Source organism: Penicillium digitatum, chromosome 5 (assembly GCF_016767815.1).
Source record: "Penicillium digitatum chromosome 5, complete sequence".
Classification (NCBI taxonomy): domain Eukaryota; kingdom Fungi; phylum Ascomycota; class Eurotiomycetes; order Eurotiales; family Aspergillaceae; genus Penicillium; species Penicillium digitatum.
The window spans coordinates 2,631,406-2,659,400 of record NC_089388.1 but is presented as its reverse complement, the minus strand read 5'-3'; the positions used below and the strand labels follow the sequence as shown (position 1 = coordinate 2,659,400).

The window sequence follows — 27,995 nt, the reverse complement described above, 5'->3', positions numbered from 1 at the left end:
GTTGTTGTGAATTGACGACGCGTCTTTCTGGTATCTACTACATTCTATCACGATCCCCTCAGTAGTGTGGGGTATCAACTTCGCGATATGGGCGACGGGTCTGACTATCCTAGCCCACGAAGTGAAGGTCCCAACGGTGCTCTCGCTGCGTCCATCCTTGCCTCCGCATCTGAATCCACTGCCCCAATTGCCAGAATGAACGATCCTCAGCAGCCCATGAGCTACACCATTGACGGGGCGCGCCCGCGCCTTTCTGTTCGACGCGCCCGTGATCCCCCTAAGAACTCCGAAGGTCAAATTTTTTGCGATCACCCTGAATGTCAATCTGCACCTCCTACTTTCCGCCGTCCATGCGAATGGAAGTAAGTACAAAACCTTATTGTTGTATCTTTAAACACGCCCAGTGCTAACATGATCCTAGCAAACACATGGATAAACATGATCGTCCCTACAAGTGTTATGAACCAAACTGTGACAAGATTCAAGGCTTCACCTATTCTGGTGGTCTTCTTCGTCACCAGCGTGAAGTTCACAAAAAAAATACCGACTCTAAGAAGGCCCTGATGTGCCCGTACACTGATTGCAACCGCAGCACTGGCAACGGATTTACGCGCCAAGAAAATCTTCGTGAGCATCTTCGCCGCCGCCACATGCACAATGACGAAGCCCCAGCCATGGTTGACATGTCGTGGGACCGCGCCCCCGAACTCGATGGTGTCGAGGGCGTCCGCGCCCCCTCTCTCCCTATCACTGGATTGAAGCGCCGCCACGACTCTCCTGCAGTCGGAGATCTTCGAGACCTGCCTGGGACCGATGAGCATGGAATCGATTTGCACAATGAAGTCAAGAGACTCCGCCGCGAAGTCCAAGAGAAAGATCGCCGCCTCGAAGAGCTGGAGCGAATCGTCTCCAACATTCAGCAGGCTATCCCTCAGCAGTCTCCTCCCGTACCTGAATTGCAGGATCTTTCCCAGCCCACTCCCCAGCCTGCTGCGGCTCCAGTTTAAGGGTTGCTCCTTCCGGACTGAAACGTCTACGGATTTGACCTATGCATCTTGTGGGCGTTTGTCGAAGCAGCCAATGTGCTTCAATATCTTGCAGCTTTGTTGTTTTCCCTCTCTTATCTTGTGGTTTTCTTCGACTTTGCTTCTCTCTTGTTTTGTGTAGCATTTGGGGTTGGTCTCCATTCCTCTTCTCTTAGCAGAAGTCGCTTTCTTTGCGTTTCGCAAGGTTTCAAGGATTGACCTTCCCAGTCTTTTACGGCGTTTTAGCTTGATGGTTTCATATGGACCAGGCGGTGTTTGTCTCCAGAGACGGTTTACACGTTGTCTCGCCTCATATACCCGGGTGTTTGGTTCGATGTATCCTTTGTGTTACTCGCTTCTACCGCTCAACTCTACTTTAAGTTCGATTTGTTCCAGGTTACTAGCAGATTGTACGAATAATATCAGCTTGACAGATTCATACTAGCTTTACTCTATAATCCACAACCCGAAGAGGCCAAATCTTAGGACCCAAATACGATGGTTTCTCGTGGCACAGAATCCGAGACGCACGTTGACACTCGAAGTACAAGACAGCCAATGATTTTCATGGGACGGGGACAGGTATGTATTCCTGAGGCACCTAGGCTTCTACACGATGGCAATAGTTCTCAGGCAGACATCTCAGCCACGCCACTTTCATCCCGGGTCTCATCACCTCGTAGATTCCCGCAAGGCGCTGGCGACGTCTTCGTGAGCAAGGCCGGTACCAAACAATTTGACCCTGCTGACGGTGTCCTCATCTACAAGGTCGGAGTTGGGAGACAAGACCGCTGTTTACAGGCTCCTTACGGAGCTCACTGCTCGCCATGACCATCTGTGAGGCGTCAAAATCAGTCACGGTACGCTCGGGCGACGAAAAAGGACTCCTGGGCTGATACCACTAGGCGGTGATTCAATCATACATGGACCGTGTGTTCGGTGCTTGGATCAACGTGATATCACATGTTGGCCTTGACTGTGTTGTTTTCGGGTTGGTACAGTCGTTCATTCCACATGTCTCCATGTGGCTAAGAGTCCAGAATCTTGTGGATGCAAAGCGCAGGCAGCGCTCTAGGTGGAAGTTTGGTTGTTTGGATTAGTTTGTCAGTGACAAGAACGACAGAACGGACATCGTAACACGCCATGTATCCTTGTAGGTGTTTCTTCCGATCTGTGCCCCCTGTATTAGTTCTGCAGACAAAATCGAGGTGAATGAGCAATCAAGCCCTGAAAAATAGTCCCTTGGTTGTGTCTTGATCGACAGATGCATATTTGCCTTTGTTTTACATCCTCCGTTTTGACATCCTTGATTGCGAACATAACAGGTTTTAATCTGTTTCGTTTCTTGTAACATGCTGTAACTCTATATCAAGAGCCAACTCAACTTGCAACTATGCATGTCACATGCAAGTTTGGAAAAGATGAGCGTTTTTTCGCACTGGCTGCCAAAGGGTCCTATATTTCTATCAATATAAGGTAGCTAACAGGGTCTTAATGCCGTCCTAATGTTGCAAAGATGGCCGAGACTGAAGAAAGGGGATATTCTGTTCGTCGGATTTGGTGTTTTAATTCAGCATCACTTTACTGTTCCATTTCAGACAAAGCCGGGATGTTGGCAAGGCGCAAATTGTCTCATCCTAGACACTAGTGAAACAAGATATTTCAAAGTTGAGACACTGGTTATGTTAGTAGTTCTAATGCTGCCAGGGTACGGTCTTTGCTTGGGGAAAAAATGCAGCGTTTTGATCAACCCTAAAGGCGACGCCGACGGATATAGGGCCAACGTCGTGTATGATGGAAGTGCTAAAATTTATTAGTAGCAGATGGATATCAGAGAGCACAGTCATAGGACTGAATGTTGTGATCAACATATTGTGTGCGTTGATTGTATTTAGGACTTCTACACGCTCAATGCTCGGATTAGATGGGTCTCCATGATGATTATGATATAGACTTCACTCAACACACCTTGGTCGATATGAGCTCCTGAAATACCACAAATCTGGATAGACTTTACGATCTCAACTTTCTCCCAGTTAACGCACAAAAATTCTCGAAGAAGTTCAACAATCGAGCCGACCACTGACCTCGAGGGGGTTTTATAGACCTTTTATAGTGGAGCCGCCGATAACGATAAGAAAAAAGTTCAAAAAATTCACCCCACGTTCGATTATAGACAGTCATATTCTTACAGAAGACTAGACGAAACGAGTTCATTCTCGTATCTATATATAATGCCTCACGCCCCGCGTCAGGGAAACCGCAGGAGGTCCCCAGGTCCGAAAGCGAGAGCGCAAAAACCAAAGCAAGCGCCACCAGCAAACAAACAGCACGCCAATCGCAAAGCCGAAGTCGAAAAAGCCAAAGCCGAAGCTGAAGAGCTCGAGGAAGATGAGTCATCTGGACCTAAACTTATCAGCACAATCCCTCTTACCCTCCAGCAACTGGTTTTGGATGTATTTAAAACAGCCCTCCTCGGCAAACCAGTTGCGGAATCAGAATCTGCGAGCCAGGGGGACAACACCACTGAACCACAATCAGATGAAAATAAAGATGAACCTTTAGATATTAAATCTCTCATCCAGACAATCAAGGGACTTCTATACCAACGCGATTTTGACTCTGCCTTTACTGAGGCAGGTGAGGATTTGCTGCGTGCCTATGCCTTGCGCTGGAGTGCGTCCCGCTCGTTGGGATATGCGGGCCTGTTGAAGGGAGTTTTGACCTGGATGAAAGAGGAGGACGAACACACGCGAGGACGTGCTAGAAGCAAGATTCCCTGCACCCGTGTTGTGTCAATTGGTGGCGGAGCCGGTGCAGAGATCGCTGCTCTTGCAGCTGCGTGGAGAGATATGGGCCCCCAAGCTCAGTCGTTAGAGGAACGTGTTGCCAAAGTTTCTCTTGAAGAGACTGAACCTCAAGAGGAAAGAAAGACTGAAGTTGAAGATCAAGGTCTCAGCGCACCAAGTCTCTCTGTCATGGCTGTCGACATAGGAAACTGGTCGGATGTTGTTGAGAGGCTTTCACGAACCATCACGTCGGCCGATGTGCCATTTTCGCAGACAACTAAATACCGTCCGCCGTTGCTGTCTGAGACAGTGGCCAGGGAAACATTCTCGGTGGCTTTCCGCCGCGCAGATGTTTTGACTCTTCCTGAGGAGGATCTGAAAGAAATCTTCCTCGGTCCGTCCTCGTCCTCTCCTTTCACTTCTGTCCTCGTTCCTATCATGTTCACTTTGAATGAGCTCTTCTCTACGTCTATGCCAAAGACGACCGGTTTCATGCTCAAAATGACCGAAATCCTTCCTGTCGGTGCGGTGCTTCTGGTTGTTGATAGCCCTGGTAGCTATTCGACTCTGAAGTTAGGAAAAGGACCAGACGGTGAACCACAAGAGAGAAACTATCCCATGAAGTTCTTGCTTGACCACACGCTGCTATCTGTGGCGAAGGGCAAGTGGGAGTGCGTGTACACTCAGGATTCGAGGTGGTGGAGACGGGACGCAGTGCGTCTGCGGTATGAAGTGGGCGAAGGAGCAGGTTTGGAAGATATGCGCTTCCAGATGCATGTGTACCGGCGTTTGTAGGTCTGATGTGTTCTATCTCACGATATGTAGAAACTATTTAATGAGCAATACGACTGAGTCTTCCCAAAAAAGGGTGGTGTGGAGTGAGATATGGTATTGCTACAGATAGAAGGTGGTTTGGTTCGACCACTCCAAATTCACGCCCCGAGGCCAGACTCGCCCCAAGTCGCGGCACAAATTGCGATTAATTGGTACATTCAATGAGTTGTGAAAAGGGGCCCATATATCCCCAGACAGCCTAATAAGCCCCCCTAACTCCGCAGACCCAGCAAGAGGCTAGTGCTCTTGCTTCCATCCTTTCCCTCTCCACCAGGCAGATAGGTGACATTGGGGTTCGCAGACAGAGTGGCGGCGATCTCCTTGCTGGCCTCGATACGACGGATCTCAATCAATCCGCTGCCAGCCTTGGCGACGGCCTTACTGATAATATCGGCACTCTCGGCTTCACCCTCGGCGCGAATGACGTTGGCCTGGCGTTCCTGCTCGGCGCGCTCAACGATGAATCGGGCCCGCTCGGCATCCTGTTGAGCGATCTGCTTCTGCTCGACGGCCCGTGTGAACTCCTTTCCGAAGGTCATGTGTGTAATGGAGACATCCTCGAGAGCGATGTTGAACTGTCCGGCACGCTTCATCAAGTCAGTGCGGATACGGTTGGAGACAGCTTCACGTTGTGTGATCAGCTCGGCGGCGTCGAACTGGGCCACGATGGCCTTGAGGACTTCATTTCCGATGGATGGGAGAACACGCTCATCGTAATCGGTACCGTATGACTAGACAACTTCCGAGTCAGTCATTTGCTTGATACATGCCCAGGGATCATTTGAGATACACACCTGGTAGATCTGCGGCAGCTTCGGCACCTCCGGGCGGTGCAACACACGCAGCGTCAAGCTAACCATTTGCAAATCCTTACTTCCTGTCGTGGTAGAGATGTTACGAGGCTTCGTGCGGACATCGTAGACAATTGCGCGCTGCAACCACGGGATCAAGAAATGTGTTCCTTCGTTGACGACCTTCTCTTGCACACCAGACACTCGATCGAAGATGACAGCTCGTGTGCCGCCCTTGACATCGTAAAGGGAATTTTGAATTAGCATACCCCCAATAGCCACGGGGAAGGCCAGCCGATAAACATTTTGGAGGACTTGAGCCATGGTTGGAGGTGGAGGGCGAGGTGATGGGGATGGATGATGGAGATGATGTCTGCTTTTCCCGTTGTCACTCTGAGTGTTCCAAATCGGGTTTAGTGCCCATCTTTCCAAACCTCCAACTTCGCCCGACCTTCGTCTTTTCCTCACTCATTTCGCTACATCCATACCTTTTCCACCCCACTCCTTCCTTTTTACCCGAAATCATTCAAAATGGGTGGCTCTGTGGACCCTAAGAACGGACAGTAAGTTGTTTCGTGTTTGCTTCTGGTGTCGTGGGTTGAGTACCGGCCTCCCGGATGCGTTACCCGCCCGGCTACACAATGCAATTGCCCAAAGATGTCAATTGAGTTGGCTCCAATAGACTCAATAACTTCTCTTTCATTCAGTCAACTGACGAATTTCTCTTTCTATAGCTACATCGGCAACTGGGGCGAGTTCGGTACGTTTGATGATAACCCTTAAAACATTCATACGGACCCGATGCATGCGCAAAAGACCGACCTCTTACGCGATCTTTGAAATCGCGTAAGAATCGGAGAAAAACTCGGGGGAACAGAGCAGGAGAACGCAAATCAAACAGATCGCTAATATCCATCTTGCAGGTTGCCCGACCCCCCAGCGCATTGCCACCTACTCGCTGTCCCCCAACCGTCAGCGTCCCATGGCCGGTGCCGCCCACGCTGCTATCTTCAACGTCTTCCGTCGTTTCCGTCACCAGGTTCTCTACGTTGCTCCCCCTTTCATTGCTGCATACGCCCTCATGAACTGGGCCATTGAGCGGTAAGGAATACTGTAGGAGCTGCTTCGATCGATGCGCTAATGTGATGCTTTAGCAACGAGTTCCTGAACTCCAAGCCCGGCCGTCTTCTCGAAGGTGGTGATGAAGAGTAAATTATTTCAATTTGTTTGTTGGAGTGAGGTTGGATTGGTATAACAGAGCATGACACACCTAAGACTCTGCAGTCTAGGGGAGCTTTATGCTTGTACAGTAACTAGAAAGCAATCGACCATTTGATTTTCCTTTTGTCAGCCAATTTTTTGCACCTTAGAGGTCTGTATTTTCTTATTTCCAGAGTCAAGCCTGAGTAATCGTCTTTCTAGGGCTCTCTATTGGTTCCTTAGGTGTCCATGCGCAATTATAGGCATGGGGCATGTTTAGCGGGTGGAATTGCAATCAATCAAGGGCTACTAGAGGTAGCTAATACCTATAATGCATGGAATTGGTCTAGTTCAGTCTCTAAGGGTATTTCGGGGGGCTGTTGGTGGCAGCACAGCAGCGGTTCCCCACTTAAGCCAAGAGGAAACAAAAAAATCGCCCAAAACAGCCAAACTTCCGCCGTGCCCTTTTTCTTCGAATGCTTCGTCTCTCCAGACTCTCTTCTGCTTTTTACTCATCATCTATTTTCCACCGTCTGTTCTCTTCTTTCCCAATCAAAATGAGCGAGCTCACCCACCCCACTATCCAGGGTATGTCTTTAACAACCTACCCCTCCGCTACCCCACCTTCTGGTCAATTTGTTACATAACTTACTGATGCGATTCTACAGATGGCTGGTTCTCTGAGAAGTCCGGTATGTGGCCCGGTCAGGCCATGAGCCTCAAGGTCAACCAGATCATTCACCACGAGAAGTCCAAGTACCAGGATGTCCTCGTCTTCGAGAGCAGCGACTACGGTACTGTTCTTGTCCTGGACAACGTTATCCAGTGCACTGAGCGCGATGAGTTCTCTTACCAGGAGATGATCACCCACCTCGCCATGAACTCCCACCCCAACCCCGAGAAGGTCCTCGTCATTGGTGGCGGTGACGGCGGTGTCCTCCGTGAGGTTGTCAAGCACGCCTCCGTCAAGGAGGCTACCCTGTGTGACATCGACGAGGCTGTCATCCGTGTTTCCAAGAAGTACCTTCCCGGTATGGCCATTGGTTTCCAGCACCCCAACGCCCACACCCACGTTGGTGACGGCTTCGAGTTCCTCAAGAACCGCCAGAACGAGTTCGATGTTATCATCACTGACAGCTCCGACCCTGAGGGTCCCGCCGAGAGCCTCTTCCAGAAGCCTTACTTTGAGCTGCTGAATTCTGCCCTTCGCGAGGGAGGTGTCATCACTACCCAAGGTTGTTCGTCACTTTCTTTTTTCTTTCCCTTGCCCATTCCCTTTCCTAGAAAAATCAGTCCTGGTTGCCCACCCCCTCTTGTTTTACCACTCCAAAAACTGGATCACACGCTAATCTTTCTCGCACCACCCCCGCAACCAACCCGCTCCACGGGCTCGGTTTTGCGGAGCTGTGCTTTATATCTGACAGCCGAGAACCAATGGCTCCACCTTGACATGATTTCCGAACTTAAGAAGTCCTGCAAGGAGGTCTTCCCCGTTGCCGAGTACGCCTACACCACCATCCCCACCTACCCCTCCGGCCAGATTGGCTTCATGGTCTGCTCCAAGGACGCCACCCGCAACGTCCGTGAGCCCCTCCGCACCTGGACCGCTGAGGAGGAGCAGAAGCTCTGCCGCTACTACAACCAGGACATCCACCGCGCCAGCTTTGTTCTGCCCAACTTTGCTCGCCAGAAGCTCGGCAACTAAACGATGTGGTCTTTGAAAAAGCTTTTGTGGTCTTTATATCCTCATGACGATATTGAAATGAAATCATCGATTTTCGCATATTCTATCTAGTAGCTTGGTCTTCTTTCTCTCTTTTGTCTCGCGTGTAGTAGTGTTTTGGTGTAGATTACATTGTGAAGGTGATACCTGATTCTTTTAAGAAGCCCGAAATTTGGCGAAACGGTCTTCTCCATCAGACCTCTCATGCTAACGAAGAACTATTTTAACGGATTTCTAACAATGCTCATTTCTCCGTCCCTTCTTGCAACAGGACACAAGACAGCGATCAGCGGATCCAAGTCTTTAATTTTCGGCTCACCCGGATCTCAGCATTCAACGACCAGTACGACGGCAAGGACTTGCGGCGGATGGTGCAATGTACCTTTTGCGAGATGCGTGTTCATTGGATGTCGAGATAGAAAACCTTGGAAGCTCTACGGAAACGAGAGCCGATTGCATTAAATGTGAGGTTGATGGGGCCGACACACGTCTGCACGGCAGGTTTACATCATAGCTTCTGTTTATTTCCCCTACAAATCAACAAGATTCGCCACTGTACTCGAGGTGTAGATTTTTGTGCATTTCACTTGCTCTAAGTTGGCCTCTGATCTATCAAAATGAAGATCTCAGAGCATTGTGTCTCATTCATCGTCCCTCTCTTCCTGTCAATCCCCGTTTTAGGGCAGGAAACTCCCAATATCACAGATGACACAGGTAACGACCTCGTCAGCATCGCACAGGGTGGACCAAACCTGTGTACGTCAGCTGAAATTTCCAAAATGGACATGAGTGGCTGTATATGACCTTCGACTTTCCCATCCTCCCCCACGGACCTGGTCTGCGTTGCACCGTCGGGGCAATGTCCTATCGCCTGTAACCCCCACCCCCGGTGTCACCTGTGATATGGGCCGCAATATTGTTGATTGGCTGGCGCAGTATGCTGGCACGACGAGCTGTGCTCAATATGATGTCGGAGCTTGGGTGATTGTTGATAGCATTGGTTACGTTTGGGCTTGTATTACTACAGGCCATAGGGCTGCCGAGACGCTGGTCTGAACTGATTGAAGCCGCTAGTCGAGGGCATGTGGTTGAATGATGCAACTATCGGGTCTTGTTACCACTCTACTTTATAGATATTGGAGCAATATGATTGAAAGTCGGATCTTTTATAGATCTGTAGATACTATGCTTCAAAGTAGTAAATCTGGCTTGGGAATATCAGCAGATTTTCAGGGTACAGACTACATAGGTGTGGCATCGTAAGCCCTAGCTCATCGATGCCACAATCAATGTGCGGCCTTGTCCATGAGGCCTCACTACCTAATCTGGCTAACTAGTTATCTAGTTGGAAGGAACGCCGGAAAGGCATCACATCTTCCCCTGGGCAACCAACTATTTTCTGGATCGCAAGTGCAGCTCAAAGAATCAGGATCGGAAGGCGCAGTGCAGGAAGGGGAACTAACATATGAAACTTCGAGATGGAACGCGACATGCCGATTTCCACAACTTCCACTCCCCGATCCAATCTCCAATTTCCTGTCAACAAGTGCAAAAACGAGTTGCCCACATCCCTTCCAGAAACAACCGAATAGTGCACTCAACAGAAAGAAAATCTTCACATAAAACGTTGAAAAATACGGGATACTTCGCAGCAAGCCCCGGGCATTGGAAGCAACAACCTATGGAGTCAGAAACGGACAGAACGTTGTGTAGCAGATCCTCTTTTCGCGTTGAAGAACTGGCACCTTAAACCTGAATGCCTAGCGAGATGACCTATTGGCGCACAAGGAAAAGTCTACGTAACTGGCCGACCACCTACAGCTTATGGTATGGCATACAGAAAGACATTTACTCATTGTTGCAGCAAAATTAGGACCAACTGCTACAACAGGAGTATATCAGACAGGACATTTAGGTAATTAGCATCTTCCTTTCTTTACCAACTTGGGTATATATAGCCTAACTTGGTCAGAGGTTGTCCTCGCCGAAGACACGAAGAGCCTGAGAAGACAGATTCAACTGTCTACGGCATTGCAGCCATTGGGAAAGACTTCGGTATCTCGAAGATCCAAAATGATCTGAACGAAGCATACAAAATCATTGGATAGCATATCTTCTAATTTTTGAACAGTGATGTGAAGAAGGTGTTGTTGCTCATCCTCACTCCTCTCATCCATCTCAACAGAAAATTTACGCCGGGACAATTCCGTTGGAGAGATACGATCACTGGCCTATATTGCAATTATAACAGCTAACCGAAAGGCCCGTGTTCGGTCGAATTGGACCGTCTGGAGATGCCTAGTGACGTCTGGGAGTTTTACACTAGGAATCATAGAAATGATGATACAAGCACAGGCAGTGGCGAATTTCACCCAAAGCCATGTCCCTCCCAGGACATTTGAGTGCCCACAGGCAACGACCGGCGCTTATGAATCGACGTCGGTCCTTTTCTCTAAAAATAGAGACACAAGTTCTTTGCGCTCATGGCACGTATCCCAACGAATTGGAGCCTCCCTTAAACCGTTCATCGCCACACTGCCTCCTCATTTTAGCTGTAGCCGAAAAGTGACCTCTTCCCCTTCATAAGACTGCATCATAGAATTAGTTGACTGCACTTGCGCGGTTTCCTCTCTTTTTGTAACTTGAGAAGAGAAATGAGGCATTGCAATACTCTTGAATTTGAATCGGTCAGTTGCTTTTTAAGTTCTTCGAACGGAGAGTTTTATAGTTCGATGTAGTTGTGAGACAGAAAACGTATGAAGTGCGACTTTTAGCATTTTCGAAGGGGAATTTTCATCGTTTCTAAATGTTGACAAAGAGTTTCACAACACTAACTTGTTGTCAAATTTTTAGTTATCGGTCCGACGCAATACAGACCGGTTAAGATGCTTAGGAGACACCGAGCTGATCCCTGACAGGTGGAGACTCAGATTGAAATCTCCTAGGAGGCTCTTCAGCACATGGCTCACTCCATGTTCACCTTGAATGGCCAACCCGTAAATGTATGGACGGCCTATTAGGACCATTTTTGCACCAAGAGCTAAGGCCTTCACAATATCAGCGCCGCAGCGAACACCCGAGTCGAAGATAATCTCCAAGTCTTTTCCCACAGCATCCGCAATCTCTGGCAAAACGTCCAAAGATGCAATACCTCCATCCTGTTGTCGTCCGCCATGGTTGGAGACAACAATTCCCTGGATGCCATAATCCACAGCTCTCTTCGCGTCCGCTACCGTCTGTATCCCTTTCAAAACAATGGGACCATCCCAGTGTTTCTTGAGAAACGTGAGATCTTCCCAGCCATGACTCACACCGGGGAACACAGTATGTGCCCACTCTGTGGCCGCAGTTTGGACATCCTCCTCAACAGGCTTCCCATGCTTTTCTTGAAACTTGCGACGGTACACAGGATCAGAGAATCCCAATGCTACACCAATATCGTCCGCCCGAATGAAAGGGTTGTATGCATTGTCCAGATCGCTGGGACGCCATCCAAGAATGTACGTATCCAAGGTGACAACCAACACCTTGAAGCCCGCCGCCTTCGCTCTTGACAACAGGCTCATTGTGATATCATTGTTCTCATTCAGAGGCCAGTAGAGCTGATACCAACGTGACCCGTTCCCATTGGATTTCGCGACATCCTCGATGCTCGTGGCGGATGCGGTGCTGAGGATGTAGGTGACATGTTCCTGCTCCGCAGCCTTGGCGGACGCCTTCTCCCCGTCCGGATGGAAAATCCGCTGCACGCCCACCGGTGCCATTGCGATCGGATACTCAAACGTCTCGCCAAAAAGCGTCGTTTTGAGGTCTGGAAAGTCGCTCTTGACCAGACGTGATGGAATGATTCCCCATTTTTTAAAGGCTTTCTTGTTGTTATTGTCTGTGTCGCGAGTTCCGGCGGATCCCCAAACATATCCGTATGAATCTGCCGAGAGTCGGTCTTTGGCGAGAGTTTCCCATTCAAGGCAGTTGAAAGTTATCGAGGGCTTCTGGCCTTTGAGGCCAGCTTGATATACCTCATTTTCATATGTAAATGGGGCCAGAGGGTGGGCAAATGAGCTGGTGTCCAACTTGTCCTGTTGAGATGACATCATCGATGAAGTCAATCGCCGGAAGGTTGAAATAGAATGACAGACTTAGCCCAAAGATTCGATCAATTGAAACAAAGAAGGAATCAGAGAATGGAAGCTGGTTTTATACTTGCAAGGCTGCAATGCTAAAGAGTATGAGGACGTGACATTGAATAAAATTGGGGGGGTTCGTAGCAAGTTGCTTAATGTCATGCCTGTTCGGTCGAGATTCATCACGACGTCATGTCATTGAACGGGCTTTTAACAAGTTTCGATCCGCGAGGATCCGCGGGGCAATATAGAAACCCCGACCTTATAGCTATCGTCGCTGGCAGTGAATTGACTAGCCCTAGACCTTTTCAAACTTGACCGGTTTATAGATAACTAAGCTTCCAGTGGCTGATTAATCATCTGCTTAGGAAATCGCCAAGAGTGGAGCCACCGCGTGAAATTGATCTCTCCAGGGTAGTTCATCTCCAAAACTCGTTTCTTAATTTTGGCTCTGATTGGATAGCAGCAAAAAGATCTGCGGTGAAATCGGATTTGACATGGCTCCGAGGGAGATTGGCACCCACCCCACCAACCACGATATAAATCTCACACAAGATATTAAAATGTTGTGTTAAATATCTTGTAGAAGTGCTTGGACTTGACGCATACTGGAACAAATTCACACAGCCTAATGCAAAAATGAGAGTCTTAACTTCTCATGACCATCATTCTTACAAAATGCAATTAAATAAATAATGCAACGCCATACTCGCTTAACCGCATTGGCGGCCATACCCAATCGCCTTCCCTGGCTATGAGTCCCAAATCTATTGGAGGGACTGGCGAACAAAATGCCACCCCCTAGACTTGGCTCTTGGGAATGGGAAAAGTTGGCTAAGCAGCGCCTTTCCACTGACAGCTGTGAGTAAGTTTGGGGCTTTGTCGGAGCTAGGGAGACAAGGGACATCTAACGTGCTTCGTTTATGAAATGTGGCATTTAATCTTCACAAGTAGTGAATTTGAACCTTCCAACATTGAAAATGACTGAGAAAGCCTTTGGAATAAGCTCAGTCGATTGAACCACGCTTTGCGAGTAGAAGATTGGGCAATCCTCGCATTGCTCCTAGCCTGGGTGTAATTCCACGTCGCTCGCTGATTGCCATCAAGTCCAGAGGTGATTATCAAGCTAGACTAGAAACTGCCTCTTAGGACAGGCGCATCAAACCATAAAGTGTGACCATGAATTCGAATGGCGACTGGTATATTTAACCGGTTTGCTGTTTAAAGAATTGAGTGAATTTCTTATTTCTGAAAAGCTTCCAAAATCTCTAGCAAGAAAAAGATTTTGTTGAGTTCCAGAGCGCATTGGTGGCATCGTAGGCACTTGGGTGATTAGTGGGTGGCGGGCGGTGTAAGGCTGAGTAATCCATCTGGCCCGCCCGACGTCAGCGTGCCAAGATCGTTCCCGCAGAACACATGGAGCTCTGCGGAGTACGTGACATCTGTGCGCCGTAACACTTTGAAGATTTGCATATATCACTTCTAATTGGTCACTGGATTTAACAAATGGAAAGATATGAATAAATTGTCAAACCAAGCACACCGAACATGCAGCCTGTGGCGGAGCCTCCCAATCCGTCCAGCATTAACCAACCGCGAAGGTCGCCCTTGGCGAAAGGAAATCTACAGATCACTCGGAAACGTGTGATCCATAGCTGCCAAACATGCCGTCGGCGGAAAGTCAAATGCGACAAGGTGATCCCACCCCGAACCCTGTATCAAATTGCTTGAACTGAACGTCTCTTTCTAGACACTTCCAGCATGCGGAAACTGCGCGAAAAACAGTACGGAGTGCGCCTACGACCCGGAAATACAGCAAGATGTCACGCAACCCAACCAGACCCGGGTGAATAGAACCAAACGGCAGAGAGATACTCGATCCTCGAAAGAAAATACAGATCAACGCCCGCCCACCTATGGCCCTTCGAAGCAGGCGTCGTTATCAAATGGCCGTAAAACAGATTTACTTGCAGTTGAAGCCCACCTGGCTCAGCTTGTATCACTCGTTCAACGGCTACGAAAGGATAACGAGGCTCATGAATCAACGGACATGCCAGCGGCTGCATTGAACCCTAGCGTGGAAACGGCGCCGATAGAAGACGGCGGTTTTCCGAGTAAATTGACCGCAATACGACCAGACTTTCCGTTTAACGCTGCTGCTGACTGTAGTAGCGATGAATTTCCCATCCCAAACGGCCAGACTACGGATCTGGTTGATCCACTGGAAACTTCAAACTTGGGCCACATGTCCTTGGGGGACGGTGGGAGGTCAAGGTCAGTCTTGATACACTAGGCTCAAGTGCGTTTGAGTGTCTAATCATAGATCTAGGTACGTTGGAACGACTTATTGGGCTTACATTTCCCATGAAATGGAGGAGCTCAACCAACTGCTTGGAAACCAGAGTCAGTCGCATAAATTGGCAGCAGCTGGTGCTACAGCAGCCGATTCAGCTCACAGCAAGCAAAGACAGCGCAAAGCATCGATTAATAGCCAAATCACCAGCCAAACAACGTTCTCAGAGCCCATCCAAAAAGCTGTCGGCATTCCATCGGGTTGCTTATCACCAAATGATAATGCGGTCGAGTTATATATGCTTGAGCATATCCCGACAAAATGGCAGAGTGATATTCTCTACAAGGGATTCGTGACTGGTGTCCACTCACTGAGTCCGATTATTCACCCTCCGATGATATTCAAACTTTACATTGCGTTTTGGGACTGGTACGACTGCAAAAGGCATACAGGGGAGCCTTGCCCCAGTCTTTCTTTCATTCCACTCCTATACGCGATATGGTTTGGAGGATCAGTTTCGATATCCATGAGGACAATGGAGACGGAGTTCAATACTTCGTCACGCGCTGTACTCTCGACCAAGTATAGCGAGGAGGTCACTTCCTGGTTGGCCAAAATCTCATTTCCCCACAGTGTCACACTTCACGGTCTAGCGGCGTATCTTATTACGCAGACAATTTTGTCCAGAGAGGAAGAACCGTTGGCAAGTAGCCTGTTTGTTAGTTTAGCAGTGAGAGTGGCGCAGACCTTGGGGTTACATCGGGATCCCGCCCATTTTAATATCGACCCATGGGAGGCAGAGTTTCGACGCCGATTATGGTGGCATATCATGCACATGGATGCCGTTATCGCGATGTCGAGTGGACTTCCGCCATTGCTTACCGATACGACTTACTGGGATGTTCGGGAGACGAGCGAGGTCAAGGATACCTTGTTAGGGACTACCGAAGCCAAACGGTATGAACAATCGGTTGCCCACGGCGAGCGGATACCTGATAATCCCGACAGCCCAACTCTCTGCGGTGGGTCATCAATGGTCAGCGTGTATTATTTGAACGCAAAGGCCAAATGTATAATGGCCCGTTAGTGATCTTGGGTTTAGAGCTTAGGTGTGTGGGCTGACCTTGTCGCAGAGTCCGTTCGTAGAATACTGAAGATTCAGCTGGGCACGAAACCTCTAACAAGAGGGGATATGGTAGAGCTCCGCTCAGTCCTTCACGATCTTCAAGCCAAACTCAACTCCATCATAAACCGGATTCCAGAGACAACGGCAACTGAGATACCAACAGCATCTCCAAAACGAGCTCCTCCTTCCGCCGCGGCAGAAATTCATATTGAAGATCCATCTGGCTGTTCAGTTCAATATCATTCAGTAGTCCTCGTCGCATTTCATAAATGGGCCAGGATTATTTTGTCATTGTTCATTGATAAGGTCGAAATTTTCATGCAGAGATCCCGTTCGGCGCTAAGGTGGATGTAGGCATTTTGTGTTGCGTATCAACCATTCCTCAAGAATCCTCGAAGTCGAATCTGGCCCGTAGCACGCCAAAGGTAAGCGTTGGGTCTCATCTTGAATAACTACATCTAATTTAAATAGTGCTCTGCGACACTGTTATGCATTCATGGAGAAGTTTATTCGATTGGCGACGGATCCTGACTTTCAGCCATTCCAATGGGGCTGGCCTGGGTGAGCATCCTGGCACTTCATCCAAAAATAATGACTGACAATCACCCAGGAATCATCAGCCCATGCACGCGATGATGTATGTAAAAAGCTTGAGTTTACGGCAATGCTAACTAGATCTAGGATTATTCTCATAGACTTATATGAACGACCCTATAGCCCCGAGTCGTCCGTGTCCCGCGGATTTGTTGATCGGATCCTGTCACTTTCTGGACCAGACGGGGGCGTCGTCAGTGGCGGAGATGACATCTTCACACAACGTCCATTGAGGCATGGAGGCCGCGAGGCCTGGGGGATGATCCGTCGTCTGCGCCAAAAGGCCTGGCAGAAAGCCGGTCTGAGCCCCCAGTTGCCCAGGACGGGACAAGCGTGGCCAACCGAGTTCGATTTTGCAAATGCTCCCAACTTCAAATCCAAGTCATCTGCAACAGTGGACGCGCCTGCCCCTAGCGCAGCTGTGACTGCCGCCCTCTCATGCGACAAAGCATTTGCTCCTGACTTGATTTTTGCTCGCTCATCCGCCGCAACTATCCCCACACATCAATCCCCCGTTACATCTTCTACGGTGAACTTCCTAGACCCTGCCGATCAGAGCTTACTGCCCGATGCTGAGTCTGCTCCCTTTCCGATCGATCCAAGTCTCAATTTTGACTGGGATGAATGGGATTATATCTTTGGGCAATCTTTACCCGTCGCGGATGAGCTCATGGAACTTGATCAAACGACGGGGCTTGCATTTGCTGACTTGGAGAACGGGGCTACGTGAGACGAGGACAAAATGGGAAAATTACATCTTGGATTGGGTCTCATGGCTCAGGCTCCTCTGCATTCCAACAACACGCATTTCTTCTCTTTCTCGCCACACTCCGTATAGCGTAGCTCCCTTCCACAACCCATTTTGCCACGGGCTTTATAATTTCTTCTCGTGCGGCATGCGAGTTGATCTTTTGGCTTCCGGAGATTATCCCATCTGCACTCAACTCCAAAATGGAAGTTGATTGACTGTTGGTTATACGCTAGAACTAGCACGACATCTAGAATTGCATGTGATGGAGGCACGTACTATCTGACTTGGACTTCACAAGTGGTCTTCGAGCCAAAATGCAGAGATACCCTGTTAGGAACACCACTCATTCGGTTCTTAGCATGACATCAATTCGTCTTAATCCAATGAAATATTCTTGTTGCAGGGATCAAGTTGAGAAACAACTTCGATCATCCTTCCAAAGATTCCATCACGGATTGACCAAGCTCGTCAATTTGATTTTGAGTTCATCGAGAACTTTTCGAGTTCCAATATTCATACACCCCCGGGTTTTCCAGAGTTTTAACCAGCTTGCGATCTGAAGATTGGAGAGAATTTTGGTTGCTAGACTATCTGTCCCTGTCTAGTAGAGGCGGTAGAGGTTCTCTGCAGCAAAGGAGCAATTGAATAATCACCCGCTCCGTTGTTCAGCAAGAACTAGGCTCGAATAGCAAAGGCTAATAATATGCGACTACAAAGCCAGTAAAAGCACAATTCGTATAGAGAAAGTTTCTATGTATGCCGATATGCTAGGTAGCCATAGTTGATAGTGCGCTGGTCTTTTGAAGGTCAAACAACATACTATCGTTCCCCGGGGATCCGCCAGCCCCCGCATGGCCCACAGCATTACCGGCCTATCACGCTGTATAAAGGAGATTCCTGGTGCTGTGGGGAATAAGCTTGCTTTTGTGCTACTGAGGGAGGCGTATTATTTTGTTGGAGAGGGGGCTGTTTCAGCAGAGGATTTAGATTCTCTTGTTTCGGCTAGTTTGGGGCCGCGGTGGGCTGGCAGTGGTGCATTTGAGAGTTTTCAAGCTGGTGGTGGGGAGGGTGGAAATTAGTGTAGTTTTGCAGAAACTGGCGCTGACGATTCAGGATGTGTGGGGTAGAAGATGAGTGATACGCGGACATGAGCATGGGGTTGCTCCTTTAGGGTTACTGGGAGAAGTGAACTGTAGAGTGCTCTATTCGCATTCTTGTATATCTAGAGGGCCGTATCTCCCCGTTTAAAAAACCCAAACATTTTGTTACGTCATATTCGTTTCGTCCCTTACAGGATCTGCTGGAAAGCACGATTAATAGGGGAGCGCACGGGGACGCCCTTGTAGAAGTCGATGGTGGCAAGAGCACGCTTGCTGATGCCCTCAGGGGTGAACTCGAATTTCTGAAGATGATCAGCCAAAGGTTATGGAAAAATGAGGGAAGATGACTTACAGCGTACACCTCCTTGTAAGGACCGGAAGCACCGAAGCGGTTGAGACCGAACTGCTCGTGCGAGTAGCGCTCCCAACCCATGGTGCAGCAGGCCTCGACGGACAGAATGGGGATACCGTCAGGCAGAACCTGGAGACGGTACTCCTTGGACTGAGCATCGAAGACCTCGAAGCAAGGAATGGACACAACACGGGCAGCAACACCGTGCTTCTCCTGAAGATAAGTGGCAGCCTCAATGGCGATGCTGACCTCAGAACCAGTGGAGACGATGGTAACGGCAGCATTAGGGGTGTCGACAGCGACGTAACCACCCTTGATGGCGTTCTCCAGGGTGGAGAGCTCAAGCTGGGGCAAATTCTGGCGGGTCAGAGCCATGACAGTAGGAGTGTGCTTGGAGGTGATGGCGGAGTAGTAGGCAGCGCTGGTCTCGTTACCGTCAGCGGGACGCCAGACCATACAGTTAGGCAAGGCACGGAAGTGAGCCAGAGTCTCAATAGGCTGGTGAGTGGGGCCATCCTCACCCAGACCGATGGAGTCGTGGGTAGCAATGTGGATGACACGGACGCGGGACAGAGCCGAGAGGCGGAGGGCACCGGCGGCGTATGAGACGAAGTTCAGGAAAGTACCACCGGCGGGGATGATGGTGCCGTAGGCAGCAAGACCGTTCATGACGGCAGCCATGGCGTGCTCACGCACACCGTAGCGAATGTAGCGACCGGCCCACTCACCAATTCCAAGGTCAGGGGGCTGGAAGTCAACGGCGTTCTTCCAGCGGGTGTTGTTAGAGCCAGTCAGATCGGCGGAACCAGAGACCAGCTCGGGAAGGACGTCGTGGATGGCCTCGAGACAGGCCTCGGAAAGCTTACGGGAAGCGATAGCGGCATCAGTAGGCTTGTAGACAGGGAGCTTCTTCTCCCAGCCCTCGGGCAGCTTGCCAGAGAGACGACGGGCGAGGTCAGCACCCTCAGCCTTGTACTCGGTCTGGTACTTCTGGAAGAGCTGGTTCCACTCCTGCTCCTTGGCAGCACCCTGAGCGGCGTGCTTGTGGTACATGTCGTAAACCTGCTGGGGGACAGCGAAGCTCTCCTCGGGGTTGAAGCCGAAAAGCTTCTTGACGCTCTGAGCATCGTCGGCCTTGAGAGGGTTGCCGTGGACACCGCCGGTACCGGCAAGCTTGGAGCCGAAGCCGATGGTGGTGGTCAGCTTGATCATGGAGGGCTTGTCAGTAACCTGCTGACACTTGCGGATGGCAGCCTCGATACCCGCGAGGTCGTTGTCACCATCCTTGACCCACTCGGTGTGCCAGCCGTAGGCCTCGAAACGCTTAGTAACATCCTCAGTGAAGGCAGACTTGGTGTCACCATCTGTGAAGATGAGCTGTCAGCCTTTCATCTTTTAGCCTGAGGTACTCGAGTCAATCTTACCAATGGAGATGTGGTTGTCATCGTAGATGGCAATCAGGTTACCAAGCTTAAGGTGACCAGCCATCGAGGCAGCCTCGCTGGCAATACCCTCCATAGCGCAACCATCGCCGAAGAACATGTAGGTGTAGTTGTTGAAAAGCTCGAAGCCGGGCTTGTTGTAGACACCACCGGAGTGGGCCTGAGCCATAGCGAGACCGACAGCGTTGGCGAAACCCTGGCCAAGAGGACCAGTGGTGACCTCAATACCGGGAGTGTCGTGTGCCTCAGGGTGACCGGGGGTGATGCTGTCGAGTTGCTACTAAAATGAGCAAAAGGCTGCTAGGCATGGCTCGGAGAGACTTACGCGGAAGTTCTTCAGGTCGTCAAGAGAGAGCTTGTATCCGAATAGGTGGAGCAGAGCATACTGCAGCATGCAACCGTGGCCGTTCCTATTCAATTGGAGATTAGCCGGTACTCCAGAAAGTATATAGCCATTGCTTTTCCAGGTGGAAGGGACCAGCCTGAACTCAAGAGGACGGAAGAAAACACATACGAGAGAACGAAACGATCCCGGTTAGCCCATTCGGGGTTCTGAGGGTTGAAGTTCATCAGGTTCCACAGAACGTGCGCCACGGGAGCCATGCCCATAGGGGCACCGGGGTGACCGGAGTTGGCCTTGGAGGTGGCATCAACCTAATGGCGATATGTCAGTCAGATTTCCAAGATTGTCTGCATGGAAGCTTCAGTTGGGGCTGAAGAACACAAGATGGCTTCAATCGAAGACATGAAACGGATGGGGCGATTGTCCGGAGATCAACATACCGCGAGAAGACGGATGGTGTTAATAGCCAACTGGTCCAGATCAGTGTAACCCATGATGGCGGATTCTAATATTGTTAGAAATGAAAATCTGAAAATCACAGAAAGTCCAGCACGTACTGTTTTGAGTGAAGGGAATGATATGGGAAAGATGGGATGAGAGAAGAAGAGAAGAGGGAGGGGACCGTATTTGTTGGTGGGGTATGATGTCGGGTGGGGAGGGGGGCGGACTTGGGTGGCTTGGAGCTCAACGACTTAGCTCACGGTGTTCAAGTCACATTTAACAGAGAAATTATGAAGAAGTCTATTTCCGGGAGCATTTACTCCGTATGTTGTATGTTGTACTCCGTGTTTACTGGATACAACATAGGCGGCGTCACTCTAATTGCTCTCCTCCTTTCAACTGGTATATTTCCCTGTCCATTTATTGCATCAGGTGCTGAGTCATCGGCTTATCCTCCACCTGCAACCATATCCGAAGCCACCACTTTATAACTTGTGGCCATACGAGCTATCTCTACTACTGTGGTCCCTGTATTTCTCGAAATGCATCAATAGCCGTTCCTTCCGTTATGACCTCAATGGCCCGCATTTTCCGACCCTCTTCTGGATTGACATCCACATGTGTTCTTTTAGTATACACCGGGAGCCGCCCGGAGGACCCTGCTCCGAATCGCAACCGGCCTTTCCACAGAGTGAAATTAGCCGAAATCCCATCGATGGCTCCTCAATAACCGTTGATCAGCTGTTCAACAGAAGAACAACTGTGATGGGATTAGTACCTTGAAGACTCCTTAATAGCTCCTTGACAACCCAGCGCTTACAAACGTGGCCGTGCATAGGATTCCCTCATCAGGCCAGTCCGAGGCAAGATTGAAACACCAATGACAATTTCAATTTGCGACTACTCTGTACATCATACAACACAAGGGGAATGGCAATTCCAAAGAATTTCGAAGACGACCCCCACAGAGGGTGTCGAAACGTGTTGGGGAATTCGCCGTCGGTGTGCCCGAAGGAGAGTAGCGCGGGCGAAACGATAGAGTCACGTGTAGAGTATATCTGAATTATACATCTATGTTGTATGTGACACTTCTACTCCGTACAGGCATCCTGGTTGCGGTTCAAATATGAGTTGTCTGTATAACATGGACGGTTGAGCTGCGACCACCTGCTATCAGCCTGCCTTCCTCAAATCTCTCATCCGAGTGCTCATAAAAATACAACCTAGACCCTTGTTGTGCTTCCCCAGGAACCAATTGTCTCACCCGGGATTACAAAGATGAGAACCCCCCCGTCCAATATCAAACTCTGAAAGTAATGCTTGCATCGAATCATTCCTATTCTTTCCACCCATATCATATATAAGCATTCAAAGAGTTCAAGGCCTTCCGACACAATTGCCACCCCCGGAACCTCGACTCCGGCCACTGTGTGAGAGGAAATTTCGGGTATAACCCCCCCCCCCCCCCCCTCAAATTTATTTCCCCAAGTCCAGGCCGTGCAAAATGGTAGTCAGGTCAGCTTGCGTTAAATGTGTACATTAAGAATGGGCCAACTAAGCTGGGGGAATTCCATGACACAACATGGAGGAAATCACGGCATCTGACTGATACGACCTGGATATCAAAGTACAACTCGTGATAAACGTCATGGTATGTCGAGCTTACGAGGAAAATAATGGTACAAATCAACACGGAACACCCTTGAATCAGCACTGATTTTGGGTTCCTACAGCCCCCGGATTGTTTGTGACTTGAGTCAGCTTGCATGGGGCTGGCCCCTCGTTTTAGTATCCTGTAGCGCAGCATTCTTAGGTTTCGTTATATAAAAGAGTACATGCATTAAAAGAGCCATCTTCCTAATTTTTTTCCATTCAGTATCTGCTCAAATAGATCGAGCTTCCTGTCGCACGCTATGGACACAGAAGACAAGTCTACTCACTCCCAAACCGATGTGTAAGTCACCACCACAATTAATCAACAAATTCTGATATCCTCTTCCAGACTCATCATCGGTGCTGGGCCATCCGGCTTGATGGCAGCCTACTGGATGGCTCGTTGTGGAGTCAACGCACGTATTATCGACAATCATGACACGAAGGTCTTCGTAGGCCATGCGGACGGGCTTCGTGCACGCACACTCGAGTTGTTTGACAGTATGGGTTTCCAGCACCGAGTTTTGCACGAGGGCTCTATCTCCACCGAGGCGAACATTTGGGTGCGTACCACCTTACTTTGCGTCGAGAGTAGGGCTTTCCTGACGATGCCACGAACAAATAGGGCCCCGGTCCACAGGGAAAGCTAATCCGACAGGCTCTCATTGACATCTTTCGGACCGACGAGTCCCCCTTCCAAAATACACGCTTGAACCAGGGACGCATTGAACGGTTCATTCTCGATAGTATTCGGGAACACTCTGATCTCGACGTGGAACGGAGTGTGATCGCTGACTCTTTGGAATATGACGAGGAATTGAGCAGCAATCCCAACGCTTATCCTATCACTGTCAAGGTCCGAGTACTGGGTGAAAAAGACTCGAATTTGCCGTGCGGACAGGAAATCGAAGCGGGGTCTGAAGCAGCTGGAAACGAGGTGAACTACAATACCTTGTTTCCTGATGACTGGGCCGATCTAGTCCCGCGCGAAAGGCCACAGAAGACACAGGTCGAGACAATCAAAGCCAAATATCTGATCGGGTGTGATGGTGCGCACAGTTGGACGAGAAAACAACTAAACATCCCCGTAGAAGGATCTAACACAGACCATATATGGTACGTGGCACTCATCATCCACCTGCGCTAATGGCAGCTAAAATTATCACATCTACAGGGGCGTGATCGACGTGATCCCTCTCAGTGACTTCCGTAAGTAGTCACTACTGTATCCAGATGACACCCACTAATCAAATCCCAGCGGATATCCGCCGCGTAAGCGTTGTGAACAACGCCGCAGGCACAACTCTTGTGATTCCACGCGAGCGCGGCTTAGTCCGCTTCTACGTCCCCGTGCAAACCTGCGAAGCGGGCACAACCGACCGATTCGACCGCTCAAAAATCACACCTGAGCTGATCCGGGAGCGCCTGCAGGCCATCCTCGCCCCCTTCACTTTCGACTTCCAAGAATGTAGCTGGTGGACCGTTTATCAAGTCGGACAGCGGATTGCTACGCAACTCACGAAAGACAACCGGATCTTCCTTGCTGGCGACGCGGTGCATACGCACTCTCCCAAGATGGGGCTTGGGATGAATATGAGTATGCAGGATGGGTTCAATGCTGGATGGAAGATAGCCCTTGTAGTGGCGGGCACTCTCAACCCCGAGATACTGGAGACTTATGCTTCGGAGAGACACCCACTTGCGGAAATGTTGCTTGACTTTGATCGTCATTGGTCGCCCATGTTCACTGATCGGAAACCTGCAGTGGCGGATACGAAAGCTTCGGAGATGGCTCTTGTCGCGGGGAAATTCGAAGAGTTTGCGGATGGGTGGAAGGTCTTTTACCCTGCGAGCAGTCTTGTTCGAAAGACTGAAGACAAATCCGTGTTTGATTTTGCACGGAACATGATTCCCGGGGAGAGAGTTCGGCCGGTGAAGCTTCGCAATCACGCCGATGGCGGTACACTGTGGACCACTAGGGCGTTGGAAAGCGATGGACGCTTTCGCATTCTCCTTTTGGCTGGGGATATACGGAACCCAACGCAGAAGCAACGCATAGAGGCCTTGAGCCAGATCTTGGCTGGACAGTCTGGATCAAACATGTCACCTCTGAGTCGGTACTTGGAGATTCCTGGCCGGTTTAAGAGTCCTGTCGATGTACTCACCATCCATGCATCGCCCTGGAGAGAGGTGGAATTCTTTGATTTTCCAGAGATTCTACGTCCATTCGATACGGTCAAAGGATGGGCATATGACAAGATTTGGTGTGATGATGCCTGCCGATTTGATCGATATTGTGATGGAACAGCATACGAGAAGTGGGGGGTCGACCGGGCGCTTGGGGCGCTGGTGGTCGTTCGCCCAGATCAATATATAGGATGGGTGGGTGAACTTGGAGATGTGGAGGAATTAACGCGGTACTTGGATGGAATTCTCGTGAAGAGGTCGCCGACAGACAGGGTTGACGCAGTCCTCTAGAGAAAAATCACCCACGCCAATAGCAACACCGAAGGTAAAAATTAAAAATTAAATTGACAGCTATACGCTGCAAAGTAACCGATTGAATATATCTTGGTATTCTGAAGAAACCCCCAAGCAACACTACAGGTACGTGCACAACTGCACTATCTTTCGCAAATCTACAACCACCTTTATGCTTGCGCACGAGTCTCAGGCACCAAGGATCCATCTTCCCGTAACTCCATAGTAGGATCAGCAACATGAGATGATGTAGGAGCATCCTTATCAAATGAGCCCCGGATAACGCTTGGATCAGCAGGGAATTGGAACTTTGAGCTTTTCCACGGCTTCACTCCCATCCGGTACATAGTGTCAATCTCCTCCAGAGTACGACCCTGTCCCTCCATGACGGCGAAGTAAACCAGACCGGCAGCAAGGAAAAGACATCCGGCAAAGACATACCCGAAGCGGAAGTCAATGGCGCCGGTAATGAAGGGAGTGAAAAAGGCAAGGAGGAAGTTCCAGAGCCAGTTTGATGCAGTCGCTAGAGACATAGCTTGCGCACGGTATTGCGAAGGATACAACTCGGCGATGATGGTCCACACCATGGGACCCCAGGTACTTGCAAAGCCCAAAATAAAAAGGCAAGCAAAGACTACCATAGCCACGCCGGCAGATTTTGTTCTCTCAGGGTACTCTCGATCTAGCGAGAAATGGCCCACCGAGGCAAAGATCATGAAGCAGACAAACATCCATAGTGCACCGGTTATGAGAGAACGGCGTCGGCCCCAGTGCTCGATCAGATAGAGGCCCAGGAACGTTGTTCCAAAGTTGACGCCACCTAGAATCATCTGCGTGACATAACTGTTATGGATTCCAGCGCCCTTGAAGATTGTTGTACCCTGACAGGTGTCAGTGAGTTCTCTTTTCTTCGTGTTAACCCATGATCTCATAACTCACATAATAGAAGAAGTAATTAGCACCAGTAAGTTGTTGCAGAGCTTGTAAAGCGACGCCAACAGCGATCCGGGATGACATCGTCGGAGCACGGAACATCTGCACCCAGGTAACCTTCCCGTTGCGCTGCTCTTCCTCGTGTTTCTGTCTAATTTCCTCAAACTCGATGTGGAGAGCGCGATGATTCCGAGGGATACCATAAATTTTGGCCAGAGTGTTCATAGCTTTGTCCACGTTGCCGTGGCGGTAGTCGTAGCGTGGGCTTTCAGGGAAGAACATCATGCCAACACCAAGAATTGCGGCCCAAACGTATGTAATACCCATAGGGATACGCCATGAACCGGTATTGGGGCGAGCTTCCGTTCCAAAATTGATACAGTTGGCAACGAAGATTCCAAGTGTGATGAATAGCTGATAGGTACTAAAAAGAGTTAGTAGCCGAAAATTAGATTTTTTTTTTTCAATAAACATCAAGCTGGCTGTCCAACATACCTAATCAGCGATCCTCGAATATGCCTCGGTCCTGATTCTGCTTGATACATCGGTACCAGTAGAGAAATTGCACCAACCCCGAGCCCGGCAACCCAACGACCCATGGCGACCTGGTACCACTTGCCAAAAGGCGATGAAATCTGGATAGTAATTCCAATACACACCATCAAAGACCACCAACTGATACACCACTTTCGTCCGAAGCGGTCGGCGATTGGCGCTGCGATTAAAGCCCCTATCAGAGTCCCAATCGACAGCTAGTAGTGTATTAGCATTTGGCCAAGAAGTGGCGAGGACAACGCTTACCAAGGCAACAATGAGACCCGAACGAACATTAGTGAAATGATAAGTTCCATTTGATTGAAGAATACCATAGCGCTCGAGGAAATTTTCCATCTCTAGGAAGCCAGAGATCTGACCGGTGTCATAACCGAAAAGGAAACCACCCATAGAGACGAGAATGCCCATAATAAATGACCGCCAAGTGAGGAGCGGAATAGGCGTGTCAACCTCATTTCCGGGGCCTTTCTCGTGTTCATTTGTGGAAATCGATCCTCCGGGAGCCTCGGAGTCTGCATGGAAGTCCTGTGGACGCTTTTTGAAGATCTTATCGAACATAGCGCCAGGGAGTACTATTTGGCTGTGATATTTGGCACTTGAGCAACTTATTTTTCAAAGTCCATGATGTATCGGATTAGCCATTTTTATACAGTCCCTGACCAAGAAAGCCAAGCCTAGGCAACATGCCGGAGTGACGAAAGCCGGGTTTTGGGAGCTCATGCCAATCCAGGCAGGATGCATCACACCGATGACACGTTGATCCAGTAGCCCTGGCATAGGCCCTTCAAGGCCTGCACTTGTATCCGCGAGAAAAGAGATAATCCGGGGAATTTGACATGAATTTGGCAGGTTGGCCGGTTCAACTACGGGGTGTCCGGGTGGTTCATTATTGCTGTTGGTCAACATATTAACTTCAGACTCCATGCCTCCGACTTATCAGTGGCGCGGAAGCTTCGGCACTGAGGCTCGTGATCCTTTTTTTCTGGGAACGAATAGAAATTCTGGGGCAACTTACCACGCGATGACCTGGGGGTTGGAGAAGTAGTGATGCAATCGGTGCCATGGCCACAAAGCTTGGCATTGACGGGCCACACTTTTGCGGCAGATCGATCAGGTTGGAATGAAAGCACCAGCAATTGAGATAGCCAGGCAGTAAATGCAGATATTCATAGGTGTTTCTTGAATTGCGCTGTTTTCAGTGTCGCTTAAAAAGAATGCTCCCTCTTTTTTAAAATATTGTAGCAACTATACCTCATTCTCTTGAGCTCAGGCAAGACTCGGTTAACAAACTGAGTGATACAACTATCAACTTGATCAGAGTGTAATTCTAAATGCTGAAATACTTGAGTTGGATACGTTATAAAACCTTCTTATTAGAGATAGTTTAATCAACCAAACGTAAACCGGCTCGAAGAATCTGCAAGGCAGAAGGAGCCCCTAACACA

At 49.4% G+C, this 27,995-nt stretch overlaps 11 protein-coding genes across 11 annotated transcripts; 7 read left to right on the top strand and 4 right to left on the bottom strand.

Annotated features, from left to right (window-relative positions):
- Nucleotides 1-87: 87 nt before the first annotated feature.
- Pdw03_2143 (C2H2 transcription factor, putative) lies at nucleotides 88-1,007 on the top strand (the record flags this gene model as incomplete). The annotated part of the gene is made up of 2 exons (XM_014680629.1): nucleotides 88-362; nucleotides 422-1,007. 2 exons carry the CDS (start codon nucleotides 88-90, stop codon nucleotides 1,005-1,007), a joined length of 861 nt encoding a protein of 286 aa, XP_014536115.1.
- Nucleotides 1,008-1,523: 516 nt separating this feature from the next.
- Pdw03_2142 (uncharacterized protein) lies at nucleotides 1,524-2,125 on the top strand (the record flags this gene model as incomplete). The annotated part of the gene is made up of 4 exons (XM_066100093.1): nucleotides 1,524-1,607; nucleotides 1,709-1,736; nucleotides 1,794-1,885; nucleotides 1,931-2,125. The coding sequence occupies 4 exons, from the start codon at nucleotides 1,524-1,526 to the stop codon at nucleotides 2,123-2,125; spliced, it is 399 nt and encodes a 132-aa protein (XP_065957820.1).
- Nucleotides 2,126-3,259: 1,134 nt separating this feature from the next.
- Pdw03_2141 (25S rRNA (uridine(2843)-N(3))-methyltransferase) lies at nucleotides 3,260-4,609 on the top strand (the record flags this gene model as incomplete). The annotated part of the gene is made up of 1 exon (XM_014680630.1): nucleotides 3,260-4,609. One exon carries the CDS (start codon nucleotides 3,260-3,262, stop codon nucleotides 4,607-4,609), a length of 1,350 nt encoding a protein of 449 aa, XP_014536116.1.
- A 251-nt stretch (nucleotides 4,610-4,860) lies between these two features.
- Nucleotides 4,861-5,763, bottom strand: Pdw03_2140 (Prohibitin, putative; the record flags this gene model as incomplete). Its single annotated transcript, XM_014680631.1, has 2 exons — nucleotides 4,861-5,379; nucleotides 5,443-5,763. 2 exons carry the CDS (start codon nucleotides 5,761-5,763, stop codon nucleotides 4,861-4,863), a joined length of 840 nt encoding a protein of 279 aa, XP_014536117.1.
- Nucleotides 5,764-5,970: 207 nt separating this feature from the next.
- Pdw03_2139 (Ubiquinol-cytochrome C reductase complex subunit UcrQ, putative) lies at nucleotides 5,971-6,651 on the top strand (the record flags this gene model as incomplete). Its single annotated transcript, XM_014680632.1, has 4 exons — nucleotides 5,971-6,002; nucleotides 6,174-6,199; nucleotides 6,363-6,540; nucleotides 6,594-6,651. 4 exons carry the CDS (start codon nucleotides 5,971-5,973, stop codon nucleotides 6,649-6,651), a joined length of 294 nt encoding a protein of 97 aa, XP_014536118.1.
- Nucleotides 6,652-7,196: 545 nt separating this feature from the next.
- Nucleotides 7,197-8,344, top strand: Pdw03_2138 (Spermine synthase; the record flags this gene model as incomplete). The annotated part of the gene is made up of 3 exons (XM_066100092.1): nucleotides 7,197-7,227; nucleotides 7,308-7,874; nucleotides 8,064-8,344. The coding sequence occupies 3 exons, from the start codon at nucleotides 7,197-7,199 to the stop codon at nucleotides 8,342-8,344; spliced, it is 879 nt and encodes a 292-aa protein (XP_065957819.1).
- Nucleotides 8,345-11,211: 2,867 nt separating this feature from the next.
- Nucleotides 11,212-12,456, bottom strand: Pdw03_2137 (FMN dependent dehydrogenase, putative; the record flags this gene model as incomplete). The annotated part of the gene is made up of 1 exon (XM_014680634.2): nucleotides 11,212-12,456. One exon carries the CDS (start codon nucleotides 12,454-12,456, stop codon nucleotides 11,212-11,214), a length of 1,245 nt encoding a protein of 414 aa, XP_014536120.2.
- Nucleotides 12,457-14,034: 1,578 nt separating this feature from the next.
- Pdw03_2136 (Fungal transcriptional regulatory protein, N-terminal) lies at nucleotides 14,035-17,229 on the top strand (the record flags this gene model as incomplete). The annotated part of the gene is made up of 9 exons (XM_066100091.1): nucleotides 14,035-14,181; nucleotides 14,237-14,760; nucleotides 14,816-15,736; nucleotides 15,788-15,861; nucleotides 15,913-16,211; nucleotides 16,260-16,330; nucleotides 16,377-16,466; nucleotides 16,516-16,542; nucleotides 16,587-17,229. The coding sequence occupies 9 exons, from the start codon at nucleotides 14,035-14,037 to the stop codon at nucleotides 17,227-17,229; spliced, it is 2,796 nt and encodes a 931-aa protein (XP_065957818.1).
- A 1,309-nt stretch (nucleotides 17,230-18,538) lies between these two features.
- Nucleotides 18,539-21,777, bottom strand: Pdw03_2135 (Transketolase TktA; the record flags this gene model as incomplete). Its single annotated transcript, XM_066100090.1, has 9 exons — nucleotides 18,539-18,652; nucleotides 18,703-20,066; nucleotides 20,127-20,421; nucleotides 20,470-20,554; nucleotides 20,659-20,798; nucleotides 20,928-20,992; nucleotides 21,045-21,170; nucleotides 21,660-21,688; nucleotides 21,749-21,777. 9 exons carry the CDS (start codon nucleotides 21,775-21,777, stop codon nucleotides 18,539-18,541), a joined length of 2,247 nt encoding a protein of 748 aa, XP_065957817.1.
- A 1,064-nt stretch (nucleotides 21,778-22,841) lies between these two features.
- Pdw03_2134 (Phenol 2-monooxygenase, putative) lies at nucleotides 22,842-25,059 on the top strand (the record flags this gene model as incomplete). Its single annotated transcript, XM_014680638.1, has 5 exons — nucleotides 22,842-22,882; nucleotides 22,931-23,144; nucleotides 23,207-23,697; nucleotides 23,756-23,790; nucleotides 23,840-25,059. 5 exons carry the CDS (start codon nucleotides 22,842-22,844, stop codon nucleotides 25,057-25,059), a joined length of 2,001 nt encoding a protein of 666 aa, XP_014536124.1.
- Nucleotides 25,060-25,232: 173 nt separating this feature from the next.
- Nucleotides 25,233-27,108, bottom strand: Pdw03_2133 (MFS monosaccharide transporter, putative; the record flags this gene model as incomplete). Its single annotated transcript, XM_014680639.1, has 4 exons — nucleotides 25,233-25,943; nucleotides 26,002-26,419; nucleotides 26,491-26,747; nucleotides 26,797-27,108. The coding sequence occupies 4 exons, from the start codon at nucleotides 27,106-27,108 to the stop codon at nucleotides 25,233-25,235; spliced, it is 1,698 nt and encodes a 565-aa protein (XP_014536125.1).
- Nucleotides 27,109-27,995: the final 887 nt, after the last annotated feature.